Source organism: Lynx canadensis, chromosome D1, assembly GCF_007474595.2.
Source record: "Lynx canadensis isolate LIC74 chromosome D1, mLynCan4.pri.v2, whole genome shotgun sequence".
Lineage (NCBI taxonomy): Eukaryota > Metazoa > Chordata > Mammalia > Carnivora > Felidae > Lynx > Lynx canadensis.
The window spans coordinates 85,823,382-85,850,477 of NC_044312.2; the positions used below are offsets into that span (position 1 = coordinate 85,823,382).

A 27,096-nucleotide genomic window follows, 5' to 3' on the forward strand; every position below is an offset into this window, starting at 1 on the left:
GGACGCTTAACCGACTGCGCCACCCAGGCGCCCCCCAGTTTGAATTTTTAACACATAGTCTAGATAATTCGGATGCAGGTGTTCTGTGTAGCACACTTTGATAAACACTGCAGGCCCTGTGTCTGCCATAAGTATCTGATGTCTCCATCTGGAATATGTATATAATAAACTAAATGAAGGTAGAGAAAGATGCAAAAGTAGGAAAGAGGGATCCAACAGAGGAGAGGTGGAAAGATAATGCCCAGGTTGAAGGTGAAGAAAGATCCCAGGGTATAGGTTATAGAGAACAATCAATTCAAACTGGACTGACCGAGGAATTAGGACACTTTTTCATTCTTTCATTCACTCATTATCTTTTTCACTGTCTTCTCCACCATTGCAATCTCATACCGTTTATGACAGTACATAGAAAACCAAGCAAAAAAAACAAATAAAAAACTATTAGCTGGGAATAAAAAATATAAAGAAATTTGAAATCTATAAAGATTTCTCAAAGGAGATGATACCCTAGATAATAAAATAATTGACACAGTTAATACCACTTCTCTGACAATGAATCTAAGAGATAACTGAGGGAAAATAAAACTTATCCACCACAATGTTAACTTTAAAAAGTTACATATCTGCAGACTTCAAGCTGTATTACAAAGCTATAATCATCAAGACAATATGGAACTGGCAAAAAAACAGACACTCAGATCAATGGAACAGAATACAGAACCCAGAAATGGACCCAGAAATGTATGGCCAACTAATCTTTGACAAAGGAGGAAAGAATATCCAATGGAATAAAGACAGTCTCTTCAGCAAGTGGTGCTGGGAAAACTGGACAGCGACATGCAGAAGAATAAACCCGGGCTACTTTCTTGCACCATACACAAAAATAAACTCAAAATGGATGAAAGACCTAAATGTAAGACCGGAAGCCATCAAAATCCTCAAGGAGAAAGCAGGCAAAAACCTCTTTGATCTTGGCCACAGCAACTTCTTACTCAACACCTCTCCAGAGGCAAGGGAAACAAAAGCAAAAATGAACTATTGGGACCTCATCAAAATAAAAAGCTTCTGCACAATGAAGGAAACAATCAGCAAAACCAAAAGGCAACTGATAGAATGGGAGAAGATATTTGCAAACGACATATCAGATAAAGGGTTAGTATCCAAAATCTATAAAGAACTTATCAAACTCAACACCCAAAAATCAAATAATCCAGTGAAGAAATGGGCAAAAGACATGAATAGACACTTCTCCAAAGAAGACATCCAGATGGCCAACTGACACATGAAAAAAGGCTCAACATCACTCATCATCAGGGAAATACAAATCAAAACCACAATGAGATACCACCTCACACCTGTCAGAATGGCTAACATGAACAACTCAGGCAACAACAAATATTGGTGAGGATGTGGAGAAAGAGGAACCCTTTTGCACTGCTGGTGGGAGTGCAAACTGGTGCAGTCACTCTGGAAAACAGTATGGAGGTTCCTCAAAAAATTAAAAATAGAACTACCCTATGACCAGCAATTGCACTACTAGGTATTTATCCAAGGGATACAGGTGTGCTGTTTGAAAGGGGCACATGCACCCCAATGTTTATAGCAGCATTATCAACAATAGCCAAACTATGGAAAGAGCCCAAATTTCTACCGATAGATGAATGGATAAAGAAGATATATATATATATAATATATATATATATATATATATATATATATATATACAATGGAGTATTACTTGGCAATCAAAAAGAATGAAATTTTGCCATTCGCAACTACGCGGATGGAACTAGACAGTACTATGCTAAGCAAAACTAGTCAGAGAAAGACAAATATCATATGATTTCACTCATATGGGACTTTAAGATACAAAACAGACGAACATAAGGGAAGGGAAGCAAAAATAATATAAAAACAGGAAGGGGGACAAAAGATAAGAGACTCTTAAGTATGGAGAACAAACAGAGGGTTACTGGAGGGGTTGTGGGAAGGGGGATGGGCTAAATGGGTAAGGGGCATTAAGGAATCCACTCCTGAAATCATTGTTGCATTATATGCTGACTAACTTGGATGTAAATTAAAAAAATAAATTAAATAAAAATTTAAAAAAATAAATTAAATAAAAGAGTACTAATTTGGCAAAAAAAAAAAGTTATGTATCTGGAACAGACATTTTTCATTTTCCATTAACTTTGCATTTTGTGCCCACAAGTTTTTTTTAATACCTTTTTCAAACCCTGGATACATATATTTAACCTATACCTCACAGTAGCAAGTTCTGTGTGATTATTAAACCATACCAAGTAATTCTAAAATCGTCTGATTCAAGTTTCAAAGAGATGGGCCATAGCTCAAATATCCCAGAGTTTAGTGAAGAAATATATCACTTTGGCCCTCATTTCAAACTTCTTAATTACTTAACCCCTAAAATACATAAGTGGATTTCCTTCTGATTTTGCACTTAAGATTTAAGTACAGTCATTTTCCCATGGTTCCATTCTGAGCTCAGAGAAGACTTTTATGACTTAACTATCTTACTTTACTACCATCTTCAGTAATTTTCTCTTTATCCCACTGTAACAGTCTTCACCATAGAGAGTCTTTTAGACCCTATTCTAGTTTTTTATTACTTTTTAATAATCTAAAAATAGCTACTAATCCCTGACATTCCTAATATTTTATCATAAAAGAGAAAATAATTTGGGTTTCACCTATGACCATGTCACTTTTTTATTCCTATTATTGACTTGGTATGGCATTATCTTGTGATTATCAATATAACTTTCAAAATTTAAATTTTATTTACAAAATAATTAGCTAGTCTTATTTTTCCCCTCCAAAAAATTCTATTGATATTCAAGGCTGGGATTCTGTTGCTGCCTATCCTTTACCTTGTTCTTATCAATAGTATTTATTTATTTAGTATTTTTTATTTGAAGTATAGTTGACATAAAATGTTTATCTTAGTTTCAGGTGATTTGACAGTTCTATACATTATGTAGTACTCACCATAATAAATGTTGTCTCCATCTGTTACCACACACAGTTATTACATTATTATTGACTATATTCCTTATGCTATATTAAAAGTGATATTTAATCAAATATTTACAAACACACTTATTACTGAATCATGTCCTGAGTTTTATAAATTGTGAAAATTCCTTACAATTTATAAAATTTAAACTAAATAAAGCTTAAAAAATAAGCTAAAGAATTGCTTGATCATCCAGTTTTAAATAAATTGCTCTCTAGAGTCAAAAAGCAAAATAGCAGTGACACTTTTATTTATACTCACCTTTCATCTAAGAACATGTAATCTTTAAGAGTGACTATTACCCCCATTTTACCACCAAGGTGTAGAATTACAAAGATTGAACTGAAGTGAACTCAAAAAGCTGTCTAATCTAGCTTCTATCCCCAAGAATGACTGCATTTTAACAATCCCAGAGATATGTCCATCTTCTCTAGTTTTCAAAATCTCCAGGGAAGATGGTACAAGTTGCCTTAGCAATTTGTTCTGGTGCGTAATATCCCTTGTTTTACTCATAATCCAAATCTGAAGATAAGAAGGAAATAAAACCTGGTTTCCTAGATCCTCAGGATTGTGGTTGTAAAATAAGAAGATGATGAAATAGATATCTCAATAAGAACAATTTCCAATATCTAGTCAACTGTTCACCTACTTCAAGCAAGAGTCATTTTGAAAATACTCAGGTATAACAAAATGATTTATACCTATCTTGATTTCATAACAAATGCCTCCCTTTAGTAAGAGAAATAATTAGATGTATATATATATATGAGTCCTAAAGATAAGAATAACATATATTTTTTGAGAAATTTCTGGGTATGGGCCATTGCACTCCATGCATAATATCATACTGACTCTTTATATCACTTCTCTGAAGTAGGCGTTATTATTATCCCCATTTTTTAAATAAAGAAATTGAGGCTCAGAGAAGGTAAGGTGTCCAAAGTCATTGATTCAGTGACAGAGCCAGGATTAAAACCTAGACAGTTTGGTTATGTTTCACCAGCTCTCTAATACATATTTAATAAATTTTAGTTGTTATTATAAGGATGCTTTAGATTGGTTGAAAAATCCTTATCTGTAAAAAATTTTTTTTTCTTCAAACTCCCAATAGTTCTTCCATAGTTTTGTCAGATCAAAGATGATCTGGGAAATACAAGCATCCTTTTAAAAACATGCATTTATATGGCAAAATTTGTTTCTGAAGGTTTGCTGGACTGTTACACGATTTTTCTTAGACCCACCTAGATTTGCTTAAAAATGCATATGGATGCTTTTAAATGGAATTTTAGTTATATTGGACTTTACTTACTCATTCAAGAAGCCGGGGGTACTTCTAGGTCTTATTTTAAGCAAAAAGGAATAGATTTGAGATTTGAAGCTACATTAGATTGGCTTCAATCTAAATATTCTACAAAATATTGTAACCAACTAGAGTGTTTCCCTAAGTGTAAACATAACTTTTACCTAGGTAAATGCCCAAGTATAGGTTAGCCAAAGAAATCTTGTTGCTTTACTAAGGTAATTTACGTTAGTAAAATAAGCATGCTTCTAAGCAGCTAAATTTTTGCATTCTATTAATACCTTCTTAATATTTCAGTTTATTAGTTGATATTGATATTTAAAACACCAACACATTTCAAAAGCCATGAAAACTTTGAAATTTAATTTATACTTTAATATTTAATACAAAATTACCTTTTTCACTGTTTCCTTTCCCACTGTGATCTCATGCCCATCTTGCCCCAGGCCATTCTTAAAGAACAGAATTCGGATTGAGGTCTTCTCAGTGAGTTTCTTCATTCTAACAGAAAGAACAGGCTTGGTTTTCTGTCTTTTGACATCAGTAGGAAACATCAGGCCATTCATTGTCCACGTTACTTTCTTCATTAACAACAGATGGTCTAGAAAAGAATTTTTTTTAAGTCAAGTCAGTATTTGGCTTCAAAACTAGAAATGGACACACCATGTTTCCCCTCCCCCTCTTACCTATATCATATACACTGGCCAGTCTCCATTTAGACACTGGTTTTCTGAAATGCTACCACCAGCTTCCCACTAACCGTGACATAAGCTGTAGCAAGCTGTCTGCTCTGATAGCCTGCATAAATCATCATTTCTGAAGGGAACAGATGTTCAGGGTATGAAAGAGTAATACCACAATTTAGTCCTAATTAAAATTCACCTTAGCATGCCTCTATCACTGATCAGAGGCTCTGGGCTGAAAGGGTCCACTGAAAGTTCCAAGGTCCTTTGCTTACCATAAAGCAATATGGGTCCTGAACTTCTGCGTTCTTTAGGGTTGGGAAATGCTTTATTTTCTCCTTAATATGATTTATTATCCATGTGATTTTTAAAGATGATGACCTCCAAACACTAACCTTATACATAATTCTTCTCCTGTGACTAGAAAGAAGGTGACTTCTGGGACATCATTGGTGAGAGATTCAAAATATTTCACTAATAATGAAAACCAGCTCTGCATTAGCTTTTCACTTTGACCTATTCCTTTTCAAAGATGTATTTAGGAATTTAAGTTTCAAAACTCCCACTCATATTAATGGGAGTGCAACTAAACAATTATGCATGACTCTGAGAATGTGAGGATAAGTTGCTCTCAGCATGCCTCCTTTGCAAATGGTTTCATTTCATAAATAAATAATTTATACCTGTGTTATTTTTTATTTGTTGCATTCAATTTATTTTAGATATTTTCTTTTCATATAAGTTATTAAATGTATGTGATTTTATAATTACAATGATCCCTCCCTCATCTGTTCTTTATTTGTCCTAATGAGAGAAATCAAATTGTATTTGCATACAATTGAAAATAGTTGGATTTGTTTGCCCAAATTTCTAAACAACTCTTGTCTGTTAGCACTTACCTTGAAAGAACCATGGCCTCGTTGACCTAGAAATGGTGCTTTACATAAAATCTGCAAGTATTGATATGAAACACAAGCCACTGGTTCTGGGACCTTCAAGTCCCAGAATGTTTACATTAAATGTTAAAAAAACAACAAAATACTGTGTTTCTCTTTTTCTCTCATACACATATACATGTGAGCGCGTGTGCACGCTCACACACACACACACACACACACACACACGCATATATATATATATATACACACAGTGGGTAGAAATGTGAGCAAAACTTTCAGAATAAACTAAGATTATAGATATGAGTAAGCTTTTAAGAAGAGGAAAAATAATTTTACAGAAATTATTATAATCTGAAATTGATAGGAATTAGAATTAGAAAAATAAGCTAGACATTAAGGAGTTCATATATGCCCCAAAGAACTGAAAACAGGTACTCAAATAAATACATGTACATGCATGTTCATAGCAACACTATTCACAATAGCCAAAAGGTGTAAACCAAATATCTACCAATGGATGAATGGATAAATAAAATGTAGTATATACATACAATGGAATATTATTCAGCAACTAAAGGAATGAAGTACTGATATTCGCTACAATGTGGATGAACCTCAAAACATTGTAAGTGAAAGAAGCTAGACATAAAAGGCAACATACTATGTAATTCCATCATATGAAATATCTAGAACAGGTAAATCCATAGAAACAAAGCGCAGCCTAATAATTGCAGGGGTGGGAGGAGGGGGGAATGGAGAAAAATTCAATAGGTAAGAAGTTTTATGGGGCACCTAGGTGGCTCATTTGGTTAAGCTTCTGACTTTCAGCTCAGGTCATGATCTCATGGTTCACGAGTTCGAGCCCCACGTGGGGCTCTTTGCTGACAGCTCAGATTCAGAAGCCTGCCTCAGATTCTGTGTCTCCCTCTCTCTCTGCCCCTGCCCCACTTGTACTCTGCCTCTCTCTCTCTCTCTCAAAAATAAATAAAACATTAAAATAAAATTTAGAAGTTTTATCTTGGAATGATGGAAATGTTTTAAAACTAGATAGAAACGGTGGTTGCATAACATTGTGGGAGTGGGGATGGGCTAAATGGGTAAGGGGCATTAAGGAATCTACTCCGGAAACCACTGTTGCACTATATGCTAACTAACTTGGATGTAAATTTAAAAAATAAATTAAATTAAAAAAAAATAAAAAATCTTACCAATAAAGTATTTTCCCCTTTGATGACCAACACCAGGGTCAGGATGAGGGTGAGACAAGTGAAGGGCCAAGAATGCAAAACTGAAAGAAGCATGCTCAGTTGTGCAAGTGTACAACCCTCAGTAAATGCCTCCTTAAATTTTGTCACGCAGGTGCATCACTTATCTCACCCGAGTCCCAGCCTGGCTTCTCTTCTCCTTGTACGCTCCTTAAATTCCACTCAAACCGGGCTGACTGTTATCCAGACCCTGTTTTATATGATTTATAAACACTAGCTCATGATGTCCTCTCAACAAGTTTATGAGGTAGAAAATATAATTATCCTCATTTACAGGTGAGGAAACTGAGGCACAGAGAAGTTAAGTAACTTGAGCAAGATCTTGCAGCTGGCAGGTGGTGGCAGCAGGATATGAACTCAGTTCTAGAAACTGTACTCCTAATCACTACACTATTTGACTCTACCATACATTTTCTTCTGTTATCTTAAACAAAATTTCACAACTTTCCACAAGTTGGACATACTTTCACATCTCTTATTCCTGTCAGTGTTTCCACTTCTTTCACAGTTGTCCATTATCTCAGAAAGATCTTAAACCTTTACCTCCCAATCGTTTCTCTCCAACCAATTGCTTAGTCATTCAATGATATTTACATTTATTGGGTGCCCATTTATCAATGCACCAGGGTGATAGCTGGGAACAGGACAGAATAACTTGTGCAGATTACAGTCTCTTGGGGGAAAGACAGACAGTGGAAGGTCTCTCTGAAGAGGTGACTGCCAAGTAGTGAGGTTTGAACAATGAGAAGTTAGTCATGAAAGTCTGGGGGAAGAGCATTTTATTCTGGATGTAAAGGGAAGCTATTGGAAGATTCTTGGCAGGGCACCTATGAAAAACAGACTATAGCAGAGAGTAGATGACACTGGTAGTCCCCCCAACCAAATTCCTTTTACCAGGCTAGTGCGCCCAAACTCCAGCTGCTGTGAGTCACGGCCTCTAACACCTCACCACTGCAACCTTCTCTGAAGAACTGCCCTTGGCTGAAAGGAACCAGCCACCTAGCCAGGAAATGCCTGTGATGTGGTGGTCTCTTATCTCCTACCCACAGGTACAGCCTACAGCCAATGACTGACTGACTAGGGGACATAATGTCCAGTCCCCTTGCCTTAAGGAGGGGCAACTCTGTGCTGTGCTTCCCACTCCAGATTGAGGCTAGCCTTCAGCTGAACACAGGGCATGGCTGAACTTCTTTCTCTACTCTAGTTGCTTCCCTCACTCTTTTATAGGGTTCACCTGAGAGTATTCCCTCACTAAGTCCCTTGTACATAAATCTCCATCTCAGGCTCTGCTTTGAGGGAACCTGACCTGAGACAGAGTCAAAGAAGAGAAACCTAACTCTTGGCTATCTTTCTTCACGGTAACTTTTTTTTTTAATATGAAATTTATTGTCAAATTGGTTTCCATACAACACCCAGTACTCATCCCAACAGGTGCCCTCCTCAATGCCCATCACCCACTTTCCCCTCCCTCCCACCCCCCAACAACCCTCAGTTTATTCTCAATTTTTAAGAGCCTCTTATGGTTTGCCTCCCTCCCTCTCTAACTTTTTACCCCTCCTCCTCCTCCATGGTCTTCTGTTAAGTTTCTCAAGATCCACATAAGAGTGAAAACATATGGTATCTGTCTTTCTCTGTATGACTTATTTCACTTAGCATAATACTCTCCAGTTCCATCCACTTTGCTACAAAAGGCCACATTTCATTTTTTCTCATTGCCAAGTAGTATTCCATTGTATATATACAGGCACATGAAAAGATGCTCAATGTCACTCCTCATCAGGGAAATACAAATCAAAACCACACTGAGATATCACCTCATGCCAGTCAGAGTGGCTAAAATGAACAAATCAGGAGACTATAGATGCTGGAGAGGATGTGGAGAAACAGGAACCCTCTTGCACTGTTGGTGGGAATGCAAACTGGTGCAGCCCCTCTGGAAAACAGTGTGGAGGTTCCTCAAAAAAGTAAAAATAGATCTACCCTACGACCCAGCAATAGCACTGCTAGGAATTTACCCAAGGGGTACAGGAGTGCTGATGCCTAGGGGCACTTGTACCCCAACGTTTATAGCAGCACTTTCAACAATAGCCAAATTGTGGAAAGAGCCTAAATGTCCATCAACTGATGAATGGACAAAGAAATTGTGTTTATACACACAGTAACTCTTAAAACTATCATTCCTTTCTATTCCCAGCCAGACCCACTTATCCATTTCTCTCTCAGTCTTCTATCATCTACAAGAACTTCCTAACCATATTTTATTTTTCTTCTTTATATCTGACATCCTATACTCCAATTATAGATCAATTTTCCTAAAACATCAATTTTATCATTGCCTGAAGAGAAACTTCTTGGAGTTAGCTTTTGAAGTTTTCCACTAGTCAGTCACCCAATCTGTCTGTCAGGTACAAGGAAATATTTATTAAACCTTCCTATGTGTCAGACCCTGTGTAAGAAATATGCTCCTTCCTTTAAACTTATGTCTAACAGAAGAGTTTACTGACAACCTGACACTATCCAAATTTTCAGGTTTTATCTTACCGTGGCTTAAAGCACTATTTTACCTAAGCCAATCCATTCATTGTCTTTTAATTACATCAAGGGCACAAGTAAAAAAAAAAAAAAAAAAAAAAAAAAAAAAAAAAAAAAAGCTTATTTATTTTGACAGAGAGAGTGAACGAGCAATAGTGGAGGAGGGGCAGAGAGGAAGAGAGAGAGAGAGAGAGAGAGAGAGAGAGAATCCCAAGCAGGCTCTGCACTGTCAACACAGAGCTCAATGAAGGGCTTGAACTCACGAACCACAAGACCATGACCTGAGCTGAACTCAAGAGTCAGACACTTAACTGACTGAGCCACCCAAGCACCACACCAAGGGCATTTTTAAGTTCATTCTTCATCTATTCAGACTCAAGTCCTTCTCAAGACCCAGTTTAAGATCTTCCTTTAGTGCTCCAGCCCATAACAGTCTGTTATCTCTCCGATTCCTTATAGCACACTCACTCATGTATTCATTCATTCAGTAATGTTTGAGAACATACCACATTTTAGGTGCTGTATTACATACTAAGGAAAGAGCATAAGCCATCTGAAATTATGTAAATATTTTACAAATATATATCCTGTTTCTGTTTCCATACTTAACCTCTTTGAAGGTAGGAATCAAGTCTATATTCATTATTAGGGTATATATAAGTTCACTGCACATGGCACAATTACTAAATGTTAACATTTCTATGGATTTAAATGTTTAATTGGTAGAAATTTAATTTTATGTCACTTTTTTAACATACTAATTATGCAAAATCAATTTTATTGCCTGTGTGTATACACCTACCATTTTTATTCCTTATAGCTTTCCAGTATGAACTTAATTTTTTTTAACGTTTATTTATTTTTGAGAGACAGAGACAGAGCATGAGTGGGGGAGGAGTAGAGAGAGAGGGAGACACAGAATGTGAAGCAGGCTCCAAGCTCTGAGTTGTCAGAACAGAGCCTGGATGTGGGGCCCGACCCCACAAACTGTGAGATCATGACCTGAGCTGAAGTCAGACACTCAACCGACTAAGCCACCCAGGCACCCCCATTATGAACTTAAATATGACAAATACCACCTTGATGCTCATCGATGACAACAATGGTACAGAATTTCTTCAGGAAAAGAAGAAACCTGCCAAGGAGAACTGCTTGCCAAATGAAGGTTTAGGAGTGGAGTAAACTGGAATAACTCAAAGTATATTTAAAGTAATTGCTTACATATTCCTCAAGACTAATTTGGGGGGGGGGAGGTCATCTCTCGTAAAAACCCTTTTCCAGCTTGGACACCCTTCCCTTGTACAGATGTCTACCACTGGCAATCCCACCGTACCATCATTATCATTGTGTGCTTCCTTAGCTAACTATACACTGCCGACCTAGTGCATGGAGCAGGTGTTCAGTAAGTGCTGCATGAATCAATGAATAAGGCTACCCTTTATTCCAATGTAACTTATTCTGATCAAAGAAATATATTTATAATTCTATTACCTGCAAACATGGAAGGACACTTTACTCACTTAAAAATAGTCTAAAATAACAAGAGATCACATTTCTGAAGGTTCAAATCAGTTTTCTGAAAGAACTCTTGATGGATGTAGGAAAAGCACATAATACAGTACATTTTAAACTAAATTTGAAAATATCATTTATAACGTAAAAATATACAGTTTTTTAAAGGTATTCCTCCTATTTTCCAGATTTTTGTTGATACTGATAAACATGGAAAGATTATTAGAAATATATAAAAATTTTTATACAAGTAAAGATGTTTAAACCAACCTGCAAAACAGTCTAATAAAATAGTACTAATGATGACTAAAATGTATTAACAATATATTAGATAAACAGCTTCTCTAGTAGTTAAGAGCATGGGTTCTGCAGCTAAACTCCCTAGATTTGAATCTTAACATAATCTTTGAAAAAAATCAGTCAATCTTATTTGCTTTAATTTTTTCTTTACTTTTTTAGAGAGAGAGAGAGAGAGAAAGAGAAAGAGAAAGGGGAGAGGGGCAGAGGGAGAAAGAGAGAGAGAGACAGAGAGAATCTTAAGTAGGCTCCACAGTCAGTGCGAAGCCCGACATGGGGCTCGATCCCACAATCTTGGGATTATGACCTGAGTCGAAATCAAGAGTTGGACACTCAAAGGACTGAGCCACCCAGGCACCCCTACCTTAGTTTTCTTATCTGAGAAATGAGAACAGTAATAGTAATTCCCTTATTTGTTGTATGGATGGAAATAATTTATACAGATAAAACACTTATGTGTAAATAAGAAACACAATAAATGGTGACATTATTATTCTCCTCATGATTTTCATCAAGAACTTAGCATATACAGAACAATGTGTTAAGTGCTTTATGTACATTAACTTGTTTTATCTTCACAATCTGAGGAGGTAGGTAACATTATCATCTCCATTTTATAGACAAAGAAAATGAAACCTAGGGAAATTAACCAACTACATCTCTACCATAGAGATCTCTATCATACATCTTTTAAGTAAATCAGAGATCAGACCTAGGCTTAATGATTTCAAAGACTGCTGTCTTGGGGCGCCTGGGTGGCGCAGTCAGTTAAGCGTCCGACATCAGCCAGGTCACGATCTCGCGGTCCATGAGTTCGAGCCCCGCGTCAGGCTCTGGGCTGATGGCTCGGAGCCTGGAGCCTGTTTCCGATTCTGTGTCTCCCTCTCTCTCTGCCCCTCCCCTGTTCATGCTCTGTCTCTCTCTGTCCCAAAAATAAATAAAAAACGTTGAAAAAAAATTAAAAAAAAAAAGACTGCTGTCTTAACCATGACACTGTAAAAATTAATAAAAGAATTCCATTAGTTTAAAATGACCAGATTTCCCCAACTTCTTATTTTCCCACATCCTACCATAGTTCCACCTTAAGACCACCTAAAAAGCAGCTGCCCCCAGTGCCTATAATTTGGTCAAAATGTCCTTATGAAAACTACTGTGATTGTGGCTAACAGACGAAAAAATGCTAAACATCAATCATCATCAGGGAAATACAAATCAAAACCACAATGAGATATAACCTCACACCTGTCATAATGGCTAAAATTAACAAATCAGGCAACAACAGACATTGGCGAGGATGCAGAGAACGAGGAACCCCTTTGTGCTGCTGGTGGAAATGCAAACTGGTGCAGTCACTCTGGAAAACAGTATGGCAGTTCCTCAAAAAATTAAAAATGAAACTACCCTACGACTCAGCAATTGCACTACTAGGTATTTATCCCAAGGATACAGGTGTGCTGTTTGAAAGGGGCACATGCACCCCAATGTTTATAGCAGCACTACTGACAATAGCCAAATTACGGAAAGAGCCCAAATGTCCTTCAGCTGATGAATGGATAAAAAAGGTATGGTATATATATACAATGGAATATTACCTGGCAATCAAAAAGAATGAAATCTTGCCATTTGCAACAACGTGGATGGATTATGCTAAGCGAAATTAGTCACTCAGATAAAGACAAATATCATACAACTTAACTCATATGTGGAATTTAATATACAAAACAGATGAACATAAGGGAAGGGAGCAAAAATAATATAAAAACAAGGAGGAGGACAAAACATAAGAGACTCTTACATATAGAGAACAAACAGAGTTCCTGGAGGGGCTGTGGGTGGGGGTATGAGTGAAATGGGTAAGAGCATTAAGGAGGATACTTGTTCGGATGAGCACTGGGTATAATATAAATTTTATTTTATTTTTTTTTAATTTTTTTTCAACGTTTTTTATTTATTTTTGGGACAGAGAGAGACAGAGCATGAACAGGGGAGGGGCAGAGAGAGAGGGAGACACAGAATCGGAAACAGGCTCCAGGCTCCGAGCCATCAGCCCAGAGCCTGACGCGGGGCTCGAACTCCCGGACCGCGAGATCGTGACCTGGCTGAAGTCGGAGGCTTAACCGACTGCGCCACCCAGGCGCCCCTAATATAAATTTTAAAAAATAAATAATTTTTAGAAAAAGAAAAAAAATATTGTGATTTGTTACAAATATTTGTGTCTGAATAAGGTTTTTCAACCTTGGTAAGTATTGACATCTCTTTGTTCTTTGTGATAATGGCTGTCCTGTGTATTATGGAATATTTAGTAGCATCCCTGGCCTCTGCCCATTGGATGCCAGTAGGACCTTCCTAGTTGAAACAACCAAAAATATCTCTAGACATTACCCAATCTTCTCCAAGGGTCAAAATCAACCCCAGTTTAGAACCACTGCAATAAAGATTTGAGATAATCTCCCTTTGCAGAAGTGTAGGGAGCTGTGAATAAGCCATTGGCACACACCATGCACTTTTCTGACTCCAAACTTGACCATGGCTTTTCCCTCCCTTTTGGTGGGCTCTCTCTCTTTCTTTTCAACTGAGTCTCACCTCTTCTAAGAAGTTTTCTTTGATCTATCTTTCTTCAGGATTTATAGCTTCATCTTTATGCTCTCATTTCATTAAACTTCTCTGGTTTTGTACGTGTGTCCTTGTTATAATTTGAGCATTTTAAGGGCATTGAATGTGTTTTTATCTGTGTGCCTCTCTAGTATCTAGCACATTGTAAACAAGTGTGCTTATTAGACATTTAACAAAATAATAACAGTTGATCATACATTTTTAATGTAAGCAATTAATCCCTGATGTATAGCCAGCACCTGAAGTAGGGCTTATCACATAGCAAATGTTCAAAAAAATATTTGTAGGGGCACCTGGGTGGCTTAGTCAGTTAGGTATCTGACTCTTGGTTTTAGCTCAGGTCACGATCTCACACCTTCATGTGTTCGAGCACCACATCGGGTTCTGTGCTGGCAGCATGGAGCCTGTTTGGGATGCTCTCTTTCCCTCTCTTGCTGCCCCTCCCCTACTCGTGCTGTCTCTGTCTCTCTCAGAATAATAAACAAACTTAAAAAAATTTAAAAAAATATTTGTAGAATATTAGTCAAACATGTCAGATAAGAGCATCACTATTATTTCACTAGATATATACCAGGTAATATTTTCATTAGTAAATATAAATTGGACTCCTGTTTTTTTCAGTATTTTGGAAAAAGATTACATTTTGTTACTCATGATTAATTAGGTTTTTCATTGCCAAGTCCCTCATTGAATTTACTCAGAAACCAAAATACATATCATGAAAGATAGCTCAGAGTAGGAAGAAGCAAAAAAGTCATAGGCTTAGTGCATTACAATGTATTGACTTCAGAATTGCACAACCTTGAAGTTCAAAGAAACTGAAAATTACTGACTCTAACCACCTGCTTCATTTACTCAATTATTCATTCAACAAACATGCACTCAGTGCCTATAACATGTTCCCTGCTGCCTCAAAGAGTTCTCAGTCTGTTTGGGAAGACAACAAAGGAAAACAAACACAAAATATGGCAGATGCCTGGTCAGAGGTATCCATAACATACTGGGAGAATATGGAGCAGGGACACCTGCCACAGCTCATGGTGGCTGAGAAAGGCTCCCCAGAGGAGGACATAAGGTAGGACTTAGAGGACGCACAGAGTGTGTAAAAGAGTGAGAGCATAATCCAGAGAGAGGAAATGATACAAATAAAGACGCAGAATTATGCAACAATATGATGGATCATTGGGAGGAGACTGAACACACAGTGGCCAGGCATGGATCAAGGAAGGTGGGAAGTAGTCATATTAGAGCCTATGTACAATGCTTACAATCCCCACACTTCCCAAAGCAGGCCATTCCATCTTTTGGAAAGGTGGAACTATTGGAAAAATCTTCCTTACATTAAGGCAAAATCTGCTTCTCTAGGTAACAAACCTATTAGGATAAAGTGAGGAAAAAAAACAGCTCTAACACAGTTTGTCCTCAAAATATGGGCCATGGGTCTCCTATATGAGAACAGCTAGAGAACCAGAGAACCGTCATATTTAGCAACACAAGGTGATTCTTCTCCACATCACAGCTCTAGAGCCATGTCTTCACATGAAGAAATGTGGTGAGGGCTGACAGCCTGAGTAAGCATTATTATATCCAGGGGCAAGAAGAAAACAGTCTTTTTTTTTTTTTTAAGAAGAAATTTTTTTAAAGTAACTCTACCCCCAACATGGGCCTCAAACTCATGACTCCAAGATAAAGACACGCGTGCTCTACCAACTGAGCCAGCCAGGCAGCCAGGAAAAACAGAATCTTCACCCTTTCACAGCAGCATGAAGAAACTGAAGATGCTCACCAAAGCCCTGCCTAGATTTTAGCCTTGGTGAGTTAGAGGATTAAGTGAGGTTGGGAGTGGGTAGAAGGAGAAGTAATCAAATAGTAAGGGGATGGCTGGGTACTGGGGCAGGAACCAGGCCAAGTATTAAAACAAGAAACTTAGTGCCATCTAAACCCACTTTGAGCTTCTCGGAAAACATACTAGCCATAGCTAGCAAATGCTTTCTATATCTTTGTCTTTTGTTAACTTTCTCACCTTAAAACCCTGGCATCTCTCCCAGTGTTGAGGCTATCCGGTACCTTTACAAGAATTAGAAAACTGCCTCTCCACCTCCTCAGCTCCCCCTCCCCTGCACCATGGTGAAATTGAAAAAAAGTGAGTGTAGCTCCACAGTCCTTCAACTATGCACAACAGTGGGCAGTGGCCCTGAACCTTCCCAAAGGTCACACTATCTCCTCTTCCTTACTTCCTTACTTTCAATAATAGTTAACAAGCACTGCCTGTATGCAAGGCACTATGAGAAATACAAAGAGAAGTACTAAATGAAAGAAGAGAGCCTCCTATCACCACCAAAAGAATGATTGAGGAGAGAGAATAGGCAAGAATGGGCATTCCTGAGAGGATATGGGAGGGCTGAAAATCTCAGATCTACAGGTTCCTGGGAGAATCTTTTATCCCAGCACTCCACTTCTGAGCATTGTCTGGTCTCAGACAAGCATTAGCATAACCATTAGCCTCTCTGCGATGTAATTATTCTTGGGCTGGCTTACTCTGGCCCCCTGCCAAACAGGAACATTCACAAATCTACATATGAATTTGGGGTAGGGGGTTTTTAATATACTCCTCCTAAACATCCACTGACTACTTACAGCTGAGCCTGCTGCTCTGATGAGATCTATTTTCCTGGCAGTCACCTCCCTGAAATACGGGTGGTTTGCCATGGTACCTATTTCATTTCGTCCTTCATTCATCCATTGAACAACATTTACTGAGCATCTATTAAGTGCCAGACCCTGTGCCAGAAAATGATGGTGAATAAGGTAGCCATGGTTTCTGCCTGAAACTAACTTGGTCTAGAGGGGCAACAGACATTTATACATCTGATGATTACAAAAGGGGATATTGAGAATGCAATGGGAGCTTATCCTCACTACTGGGAGTTTCCCCAGAGAGCAGAACCAAATACAATGCCTATCCCTATATGAATGCAACATCAGGATCCCTGGAGGTCCGCTTTGGAGAGTTCTTGAAACTCTGTCTTGTTGACAGTACTCTCAGCAAAGTCTCAGTGCCTCTTACATTCACTGCCAAAGAAGGGGTCCTAGTCTTACCTCATCCTCTCCTTTAAACTTGCTAGCCACACCTAGTGGGTTCCAAAGTCACAATCAGACCTGTCCCTGTCTTCTCCTCACGCACTTCTTTCTGGAAAGTTAAGAGACCACTGGGTGAGAATGGCAGTGGAGACTACACTCAAGTGAAATTCTAAGGCTCCGCATAACCTTGGAAAATAGCTCCCCAATGGGACATCTCCAGATGCTTAGGGACTGCCAAGTCCCCTGACTATTCATATATTTACTGTCCTGAAGCACTCAGAAAATGTTAGGCCCCAACCATACGTTATATTTTATTTTGAAGAAACCACATCCTATTTATTTTCATGGTTTGTTATAACTAATCATGAAAAAGATAAAGCACTTTCTAGCCTGCTTCTGTGATAGAAAGTCTACCTACAATATCATTACATTTTCTCAGTCTACTTCAAAAAATACAACATCTGTCATAAAATTAAATAATCTGGGTGTTCCCCATTGTAATTTTCCATTTTGGCATGTGCCAGGCAAAAAGAATACTGCCTTTGTCACCAAAATAAAAGCAGCACATTTGCAACTTCAAATCCATGAGCTTATTAAAAATCTTATTTTAAAAAAATTCATTCTCTTCTAGTTGGCAATAACTTGAAAATACTTTAATGTTCTGATTGTCAAGCAGGTATAGATAATGACATTAAATATGAACAAGCACATCATTTCATGGGTGCAAGATAAGTTTATAAAATATAAATGCTCTGACAGTAAGAAAACATACTGCTATACTCAATTATATCATTTGTTCAAAATACAATTGCTTCTATGTTTGGTAAATAGAATAATCCAGGTCACATTCCTGTGTTCAACTGAGTTTCTAGTCACTCCCTTTTCTTTAAATACTTGTGTTGTTTCTGCATGTTCCTAAGTGTCATCATTTATTGCTATAGGCATGATGGTTATATTTAACTAATAATGACAGTGGTTGTCATTAGATTTTAACTCAGTAACACTAGTCTGACATATCATTTGAAGTATGTCTTCAATTTAAATTTGATTAAAATTACAAACATCCCATCTATTGTGCCAATCAAAATGTTTTCACCCTTTCCCTGAACTTTTCTATGAACTTTCTTGAAATAAGTTATGGCAGCTTTAAGTAAAGGCTAGCCTTGGGTCATAAACATATTTTAAAATATGACTCTTGGAATAGAGCACAGCAAGACCACTTGGGACTTTTTTAAAAAGAAGGACTTGATTTTGACTTACACCCTGGACAAATTCTTAAGGCAAAAAGCACAATATAGTGAGAGTTCAAAGGCTCTAACTCAGATTCCTATATCATGCTGTATACATGGGTGCTTTGCAGGGATTTGAATTTGCACAAGCAAAAATTGTCACAATTCAAAAAGCTGCATTTTAAAATCTTAGACCTAGCAAATACCTTTGGCAGTAAAATCAGGTACTGTGACGGCTTGTATGAAAAGCTGGTGGAAATGTGCCTAGTAAGAGATAGTGCAAAAGGAGGGAAAATAAATAAAGATCAGATGTTTTAGACATCTACTATGTATGGCAGGCTTTTACATACATCATCTTATTTACTCCTCATAATGATGCTGTGAGGTGTCTACTGTGGGGCTCAATTTGTGAATAAAAAAACTGAGGCTGAGAGAGGCTAAGTGAGTTGTCCAGGCTCATACTGTAGTTTGCTTCCCTGGCAGTAATGAAGAAAGCAGAAGTAAATGTTTTTGCTGTTATTTTCCTGACTAGCTAGCTATTCTAAACCTAGCTAGCTATTCCAAAAAGGGAGGAGTGGACATAAGGTTCTGATTAATAGCCTTGGGATCTTAATAGCAATTGGAACCTTAGTTATGTTTAGGAAATGCTATTCTCAGTGTTCTATTTAAACTAAGAATTTATAGACATTTAATTTTCAAATAATTTATCTTGTTTTAGAAATAAAGACAAGACCCAATAATTCCTTAAGATGTTAGTACCTCAATTTTACAGGTAAGGCCAATGAAGCACAGACCAATCTGTCCAAGGTTATATATATAGCAGGGACTAGAATCTTGCAAGATCATCTGACTTCAAGGCTAGTGTTCTTGCCACTAAATAATAATACGTTTCTCATGTCTTTCCCAATACATGTCTGAGAGCTTGAAAAACTAATGGTCTGAAAGGCAAACCCCTGAAAGAGTACCTGCCTAAAAGATTTGATTTAAAGTTTACTGCAAATGCCTGTTTCATTTGAAAAATCATCTCCTTTTGTTTCCATGACATTATTTGTTCTTACGATACCACCCTTTTTATTTGTTTTATAACACTTACCACTGTCAAAACACCTTATTTGGTTCTTTGTATATTCTTGTCTTTGCCCTACTTCTCTTAGCTCCATGATACCTCTCCTTCACACCATAACCTTAAGGTTTGGAGCAATGCCTGGCACATTGTAAGGACTCAATACATATATTTTGAGGGAATGATTAAATGAATTGATGGTCTTTCTTTATTCCTCTGCCTCCTTAGAGAACTACAATTTTTTTATTACCTCTCACATACTCTCTCAGGTCTAGCCAGGGAGATAGTCTCTCTGTCTACTTTTACTCATGTAGCAAACAACTCAATGTGATATAAAGACAGTATTTATAATACTTCTGAGTTAATACTATGGTGAGGGGGCACCTGGGTGGCTCAGTCGATTGAGCATCTTACTCTTGGTTTTGGCTCAGGTCATGATCTCACAGTTCATGGGTTGGAGCCCCGCATTGGGCTCTGCACTGATGGTGTGGAGCCTACTTGGGATTCTCTGTCTTCCTCTCTCTCTGCTTCTCTCTCTCTCTCTCTCTCTCAAAATAAGTAAATAAACATTAAAAAATACTCTAGTGAGAATTAAAATTTATCTGTTTTTTTTTTTTTGCAGCTACAACAGAAGGACCTTACCCAAAGTCCTAAGATCAGATGTAATTCCATAAATAGAATTCATGAATACAAAAATGTTAATATAGTGCATATATCCTAATAGTGAATAGATCATATGTTATTATGTAGTGTGTCCAGCAAGGTTTAGGGTAGCAGCCCATAACCAAACATATTAATTATTTTTTAAATACAACTGGTTATCTATAGTAAGTAAGGTTCTGCTACCAAATGAGTTCTGAAAAAAATTGTTTTATCTTTGGCAATTTTGAATTTTGAAATTGCATATAAGAGATTATGGACTTGTAGCACTAACTCAGGAATTGTGAGGAGTAAATATAATACACTTAAAGCACATAACTCAGCGCGTGACATACAGAAAGTATTCAAATTATCAGGACAGTTCTAGGTTTGCACACCTTCGCTAAACAAGCGTAGCCTCTAGGTATATATGCAACTCAACAGTTCATGAATATGTCAAGGATTTAGATGACTCTCAATGATTTGATAATTTGACAATATAAGGAGATGCTGCCACTTGTATGCTCTAGATTTTCCTATTAGCTAAGGACAGTTTTTAGAAGGTCCAACTCTTGCAATATTCTTTAGATCGACATCTGTTTATATAGTAAAGATACGCTACACTCTTACAGGTTTTAAACATTTGGGATAGGGAAATAAATAAAATACATGCTTAAGTTTTACCCATGTGTGATCATCACAAAACCCAATCTTAGCTTTAGTAGGACAAAGCAGTCCTTGGTATAGTCAGCACTGTAGCACTGTCTTGAGATCTAGCAGCAAGAATAGCAAGGTGTGATAGGAGGTGGGTAGTGGGTTATTTCTTGAAACATGTGCTTTTAACACAACCATTTAAAAATCAACAAATTCAGAGACACATAATGGAACAAAATATAATGCATGAATCCAGGTTCATTAAACTAACGCATTTTTTGAAAAACAAAATATGACAGAACATTTCATTATTGACGTAGATTGGAGAAAAAGTGTTATGCTGCTATTTAGAATGTGTCTGTATGTCATGGAATTGAAATATTTCTAAATCATCAATAATTAAAATGATGAGAATCCATCATTTCACTGACATTTACTTCTACATGAAAAGATGGCCTATTTTAAATGTGCTCACACATATTCTTGTCAATCACAAGCTGTCACAGCAAATTATTTCATTTTGTAGATCACATGGCAGTTAGCAGAAAATCTCTAGGTTTAAATTTAGATCTTAGGTGTAGTATCAAGAATTCTTTTCATGGATTTTTTTCTGGGACTACATCTTCACAATACAGTATATGAAAGATGTAAAATCTTATTCATAGTACTTAGTTTCATTTCTGGTTAACAAAACTCAGGACTGAAATGAATCATTGTAAATGATAGCTCTAAAAGCCAAATAGTCGAATAGAATATATAGGAAAGAATGAAAATATAAAGCTAAAGAAAACTTTAAACAATCAGAACACCACACAATGGAACTTGGACCTAATGAGTTAGATCCAAGCAGCTTTTTTCCTCTCATCTTTTTTAAGACATTTAAGTAATTGCAGGGCATTTCTTATGCTAGGTTGGCACGGCCTACAGCTTCTAACAGTTATAAAGGAGCTAAACTCTCATAAACCCCATGAATCTGATGCAAACATTTTCACTGTGCCATTAAAGAAGATTGAGGAAACTGAATAAAACTTAAAGTGCATGCCCATGAATCCAAAAACTTTTAAAATGCCTCTTCAAACAATTCATTAACTACATCTTCACAATTCTAGAGAATCATTAATAGATTTCAGAATCTTCAAATGCCATAATTATATGACCTAATAAGACCGTTGATCTTCATCAAGAGTTATTATAAAAAAGATTTCTATTTTTCCCCACACACAATCTTCTGCTTAGGCATTTAACTTCAAAATGTAAGAATTATTCTAATACTGCTTTTCAACAGGGAATGCTTCATGTCAGTCTTGACCTTGGCTTGACCTCTACATGAACGCTTTGTGTTTCCAGGTATGTGATAAATAGCTCTCTGGCTTTCTATTAAATCTAGTGGCACTGGCTGTCAACAGTGGTACTCAAAATGGGTAGTAAAGTAGTTAAAAATTAGAGATGTTCCTTAGGTCTTTTTCTACCTTAGTAAATCTGGAAATAGTTCTGAGGCTATTTTCACTGTTGACATTGCTTTTCCAAAGAACAATAAGAAAACAGTGAAGTATGGAAATACAATTGCCAAAATATATACAGACTTATTTGGCCTTCCTGTACCAGAAATAACGTAAATTTTCCTTTGGAGGACCCATTTGACTTATGTTGTTAAAAAGGGTTCTCAATTTTAAGGATTTGTAACTTATAAGCTCCTTAAAGGCCAGGACTTCTATCCCTAAGCCAAAACTGCATACATAGTAGATACTTAAATACTTATTGGTTTAAATTTAGATTGAATTTAATTCAATTGAAGTTAAAATCAGAGATAAAAGAATAATGGTTTTAAAAAAAAAAGACTCTAAGCCCCCCTTTTCATCTGTCTCTGATGTGGTCTAGTACCTGGCACATAGTAGGCTCTCAATGAATGTTTGCTGAATGAATGGAAATCTTTATATTAAAGTAATGGCTAATTACTGACTCTAATGCCTGTTGATTACCTGAATATAAAATATTCATGTTCACATAGAGAGCTACAAGAGTAGCACCCAATTCTGCCAGCTGTTTTTATCCTATTTACCTTTAGAATGCTTCCTTACTCTAAATTTATCTACCACCTTCAAGACTATTCACACATGTCTTATTTTTATGGTACACTCGTGGCAAGTTGACAAATTATTGATTATCTGTAAAATACATGCAAGAAAGGTAATTTTAATCTGATTTGAAAAAGTACATGTGAATATGTGGGATATATAGATATATAGATAGATATAGATATATAGACATATAGATAGATATGTAGATAGATATAGATAGATATGTAGATAGATACAGATATAGATATAGATATATATTTGAAATCTTCCCACACTTCTCTCAAATTATTTAATTCAAGTTAAAGACTATACTATGTATATATAATATTTATTTACATTTATGTTCTTAAGGTTCTGGAAGAAACCAAATATCAGTCTTTAGTCTTCTAGGCTTATCTATGAGCTTAACATAGACAAGTGGCTTTTTCCCCATTATACTTATCCTAGGTCTTTTTAATGGACATGTGATATGCTAGTCTGTGTCCAAGCTCACCTACAATTTCTTTTCTCAAAAGACAAGGCACATCTGCCACCTGCTCTACTCCGTGTCCCAGCAACAACTGTCGAGCAGCATAAAGATTGATTATCAGTCAAAAACCATTGCACAACACCAGATTTTGGTGGGTTAAGCTTGCTGATCCAGCAAGAGATGGTGTGAAATTTTCAGGAGTGTGTGCCAACATTTTGGTGCTAAAAGAACAGCAGTGCATGTCACAGTGAAACACAGCCAAAGATATGCAGACAAAGCAGAGAAGTTTTTTGTTCTGGACTTGGCTTTAAAAAGGATAAAAGAGAAAACAAAAAGTAGGAGGAAATTAGTTTGTACATTTAAAAATCATCCACCAAGCTAGTCATGTGTTTAACACTGTTATTTTAGGCATACATGTCCAGAAAATTTTCCACGAAGCTTGGCTATAAATAATTTTTATATATCTCTTCACCAATACCATTATCAATGAAAGGCCAGTATTTCTTATTAATAAAAACAATCAAGATTTTAAGGAAGCACTCATTACATACACACTGAAATATAAAATAGTCACAGAAACATTTACCTACAAAGACTCATGTTTTTATACAAGATTAATTTTACAAATGATTCAATGAATACAAAATAAAAGGAGCCATAATTTAAAGTTAAATCAAGATTTGAAAAATATATGGGTCTACACTTTTGCACAGATAATTTTTACTGAGTATTATAGCAACAAGTTTCTTTACCTTGAACCAAATTACCTTGAACTTTCTACTGATTTCAAGAAATTATTCCTGATGATCAAGTATTTTCAAAGAGATAGAAACCCTAGTATCATTTATATAATAACATTAATAGAGGAAGAATCTTCATCATCTCATCTGTAATGAACTCCAGAATTACTTCTCTTCCACTTACGCAATTATTGCCTAGACTTGTCCTGGTTCACCAGCTTTATAGCAGTTGTAGAAAAAAAATACTTCTAATAAAGTATTAAAAGTATAGGGGAACATAGCAGTTAGATACCCTGAATTTGCATGCCAAAGTTCTTATGTCATTTAAATGTGATTACTATATATAGCATTTGATGACAGACTATGGATATAACATACTTGTAAGAATATTCTCAGTACTTTTCTTTCTTTCTGGAAATGTATTCTTTCTCACTGAAGAAAGAAAAATGTTTGTTTTAGTTTAGAAAATCACATTTGTGAATGTTAGAAACACTGCACTTTTGAAAAAAGAGCTTACCAGCATATGTCTAAAACATATGTTTGTATTTGTGTGTATATATAACAATATACATATGTGTATATACACATATATGTGTATATGTATAATAATATACACTTATGTGTATAATATTATTATATATACACACAAATATAAACTACACACACACATTTCAAGGTTTAAAAAACTCAAGCTGCAGTATTTACCTTATGGAAAATTTTGTTAGGAAAATCTCATGTATATAAGAATTATATGTTTATTCTGATCACATTTTCATAGTTATGTTAATGCCATCTGAAAAAGACCAAGAGTGTAAATGAATAAATGCTCCTTGAAACTTTGAACTATTTTCTGAGAGAAAATCTAATGAATTATGTCTGTTGGGTGTCACAGAAACTAAACAGTAAATTCAATAATCTCTGATTTAATTTATATATTTTCACCATTTAACCTCCTGCAGGCTCCCTAATGTCTATTCAGATCTATATTAAATTAAGCACCAATGCTAATGAAGGGCAATAAACGTGGCTGTCAGTGGATTTTTCTTTCATTAAGCACATTATCCTCTTACTGAGCTGTAAATGCGTAAACATTAGTTTTGTTAAACCATGCAAAAAGACAGGATGAAAATCATTTTTTAATTGCACCCCTGAAGCAATTTACTGTGGGTGGGGGTAGAGTATATTTTTTTCTTTTTTACCTTTAATTTTTTTGAATGGATCTAAAAAGGGCTCTCCTGTTGAAACATAAACGTCGGCTTCATGGGGTATATCTTCAGGTTTGAGGGCTTCAGTGCCGTCTGCCAAGAACACTCGTCGTGCGGCCATGTTCAGATTCAGCTTTTCTGTGCACTCCTCCAGCAACTAGAAGAAAGCAAGAGGTAAGAGAAAGTGAGTTAGGACAAAGAAGCAACACATTGCCATGAAACAAAAGGTGCTAACGATGAAAACAGACACCCATTGAGTCACTGGCCAAGTTAAGTAACTGAAGTAACTCCACCAATATATTTTCTAGCACTTGAAAATATACCAAGAAGAGGAAAATCACAGCTCTGAGAATATCTAATTATTGTCTAATTTTAGTTCTTAAATATTCTGTCAGTTTAACAACTCCACAAGACAGAAAACCATTTCATCTGTTTATTAAACAGAAGGGTCATTTATTTATTAAATGTACCATTTACATGTCGATAAACAAGAAAGGAATAAAATGCCTATGAGATCTATGTATACATAAGCAATTTACAGATTCATCACTAAAAAGAAAATTTTAACACACCGCCATCTTTTTCATTTTTTATATTATGAAAGAGTAAGGGAAGAAATAAAGCACTGAAAACTTATGAACACTATTTACCAAGGTGATGGTTGGTACTGTAACTTTCGCAAAGACTGTTCTACATCCATTTTTGTAAGCTGTTACTGTAATCACTCTGGGATGAAGTTTGTGTCTTTGACATGATCTCTGCCAATTGTGGGCCGGCTGAAATTTTACAGAAGAGAACTCTGCATCTCTGAAGGAAAAAACCCCACAAAATTGGTGTATGTTAATTAATAATAACATTTAAATAAATATTATCTTAGGCATGTTTTACAGATATAATCCCTAGTGATCGTTTCTAAGTATTCACCAAAAAAACCTTTTTATAGGCTAAGATTTAAAAAATTTAATATAGAATAGGCTTGCTAAAACTGTTCATGTAAGGCAGCTGAAAATAATTGATTTTTATCAATTTACTTATAAAACACCACAACACTCATTTAAAAAAAAAGTATGTATACATGCTATGTTCTGATAGAAAACAAAAATAGTAACATGGTCCCACCATCATGAAATAGCAAACGGGTAAGATTTTCCATTAAGTTTTCATGTTTATCAAAGTACTTTGATTTTTGAAAAAAAGATTTGAAATTCAAAGTTTCTTATTCTAAATTTCTTACTCTAAAGTTAATTGTAATTACCTTCATCTCAAATTGTTTGGGGTAGTAAAGGAAAATTTCTAAGTTTTGACTTCATCCAAAATCAGTTTCAGTCCTCATTATTTCCTCAGCAAAAGTACATGGTAAATGACTAATATGTTGTTTTGATTTCAGAGTTCTCTAACTAAGCCTGGTAATTCTTAATGCCACAGAAGCAAAGTAAACATTTTAAAATAAAAACTTCAGGTAAATTAAAGTCATAATACACCTACCTAATCAAACATGAAAATAACGGGAGTATCAGTTTCTTGGTTTGAGTTTTGCTCTTACCAACATTTTTTTCTATCCATAAATTCTTAGGTTTGACAGTTTATGACAATAATCTTGAAGTGAAAATATACACACAAAATGGTTTTATAATAAGTTCATTTCAACTTGATTTTACTGGAAAATACTGCTTAAATATCAAAAGTATGCATTTCTATTTTTAAACAAATATCTGGTAAACAGATATTTTGTAGCCCTAGTCTGATTCTGCTTCAAGTATTTTTTTCAGAGTTTCATATTACCCACATTTAAGTGTACCT

The 27,096-nt window shown here is 36.0% G+C and overlaps 1 protein-coding gene across 1 annotated transcript in view; it reads right to left on the reverse strand.

Moving 5' to 3' along the window:
- Positions 1–27,096, reverse strand: part of LOC115526341 (doublecortin domain-containing protein 1-like) — an 85,737-nt gene that overhangs the window by 44,438 nt on the left and 14,203 nt on the right. Inside the window, exons 3-5 of the mRNA XM_032595082.1 lie at positions 25,947–26,103; positions 25,291–25,453; positions 4,733–4,938 (exon numbers count right to left, since the gene is read on the reverse strand). Coding sequence (XP_032450973.1) covers positions 4,733–4,938; positions 25,291–25,453; positions 25,947–26,103 — 526 coding nt within the window. The remainder of the gene's footprint in view (positions 1–4,732; positions 4,939–25,290; positions 25,454–25,946; positions 26,104–27,096) is intronic.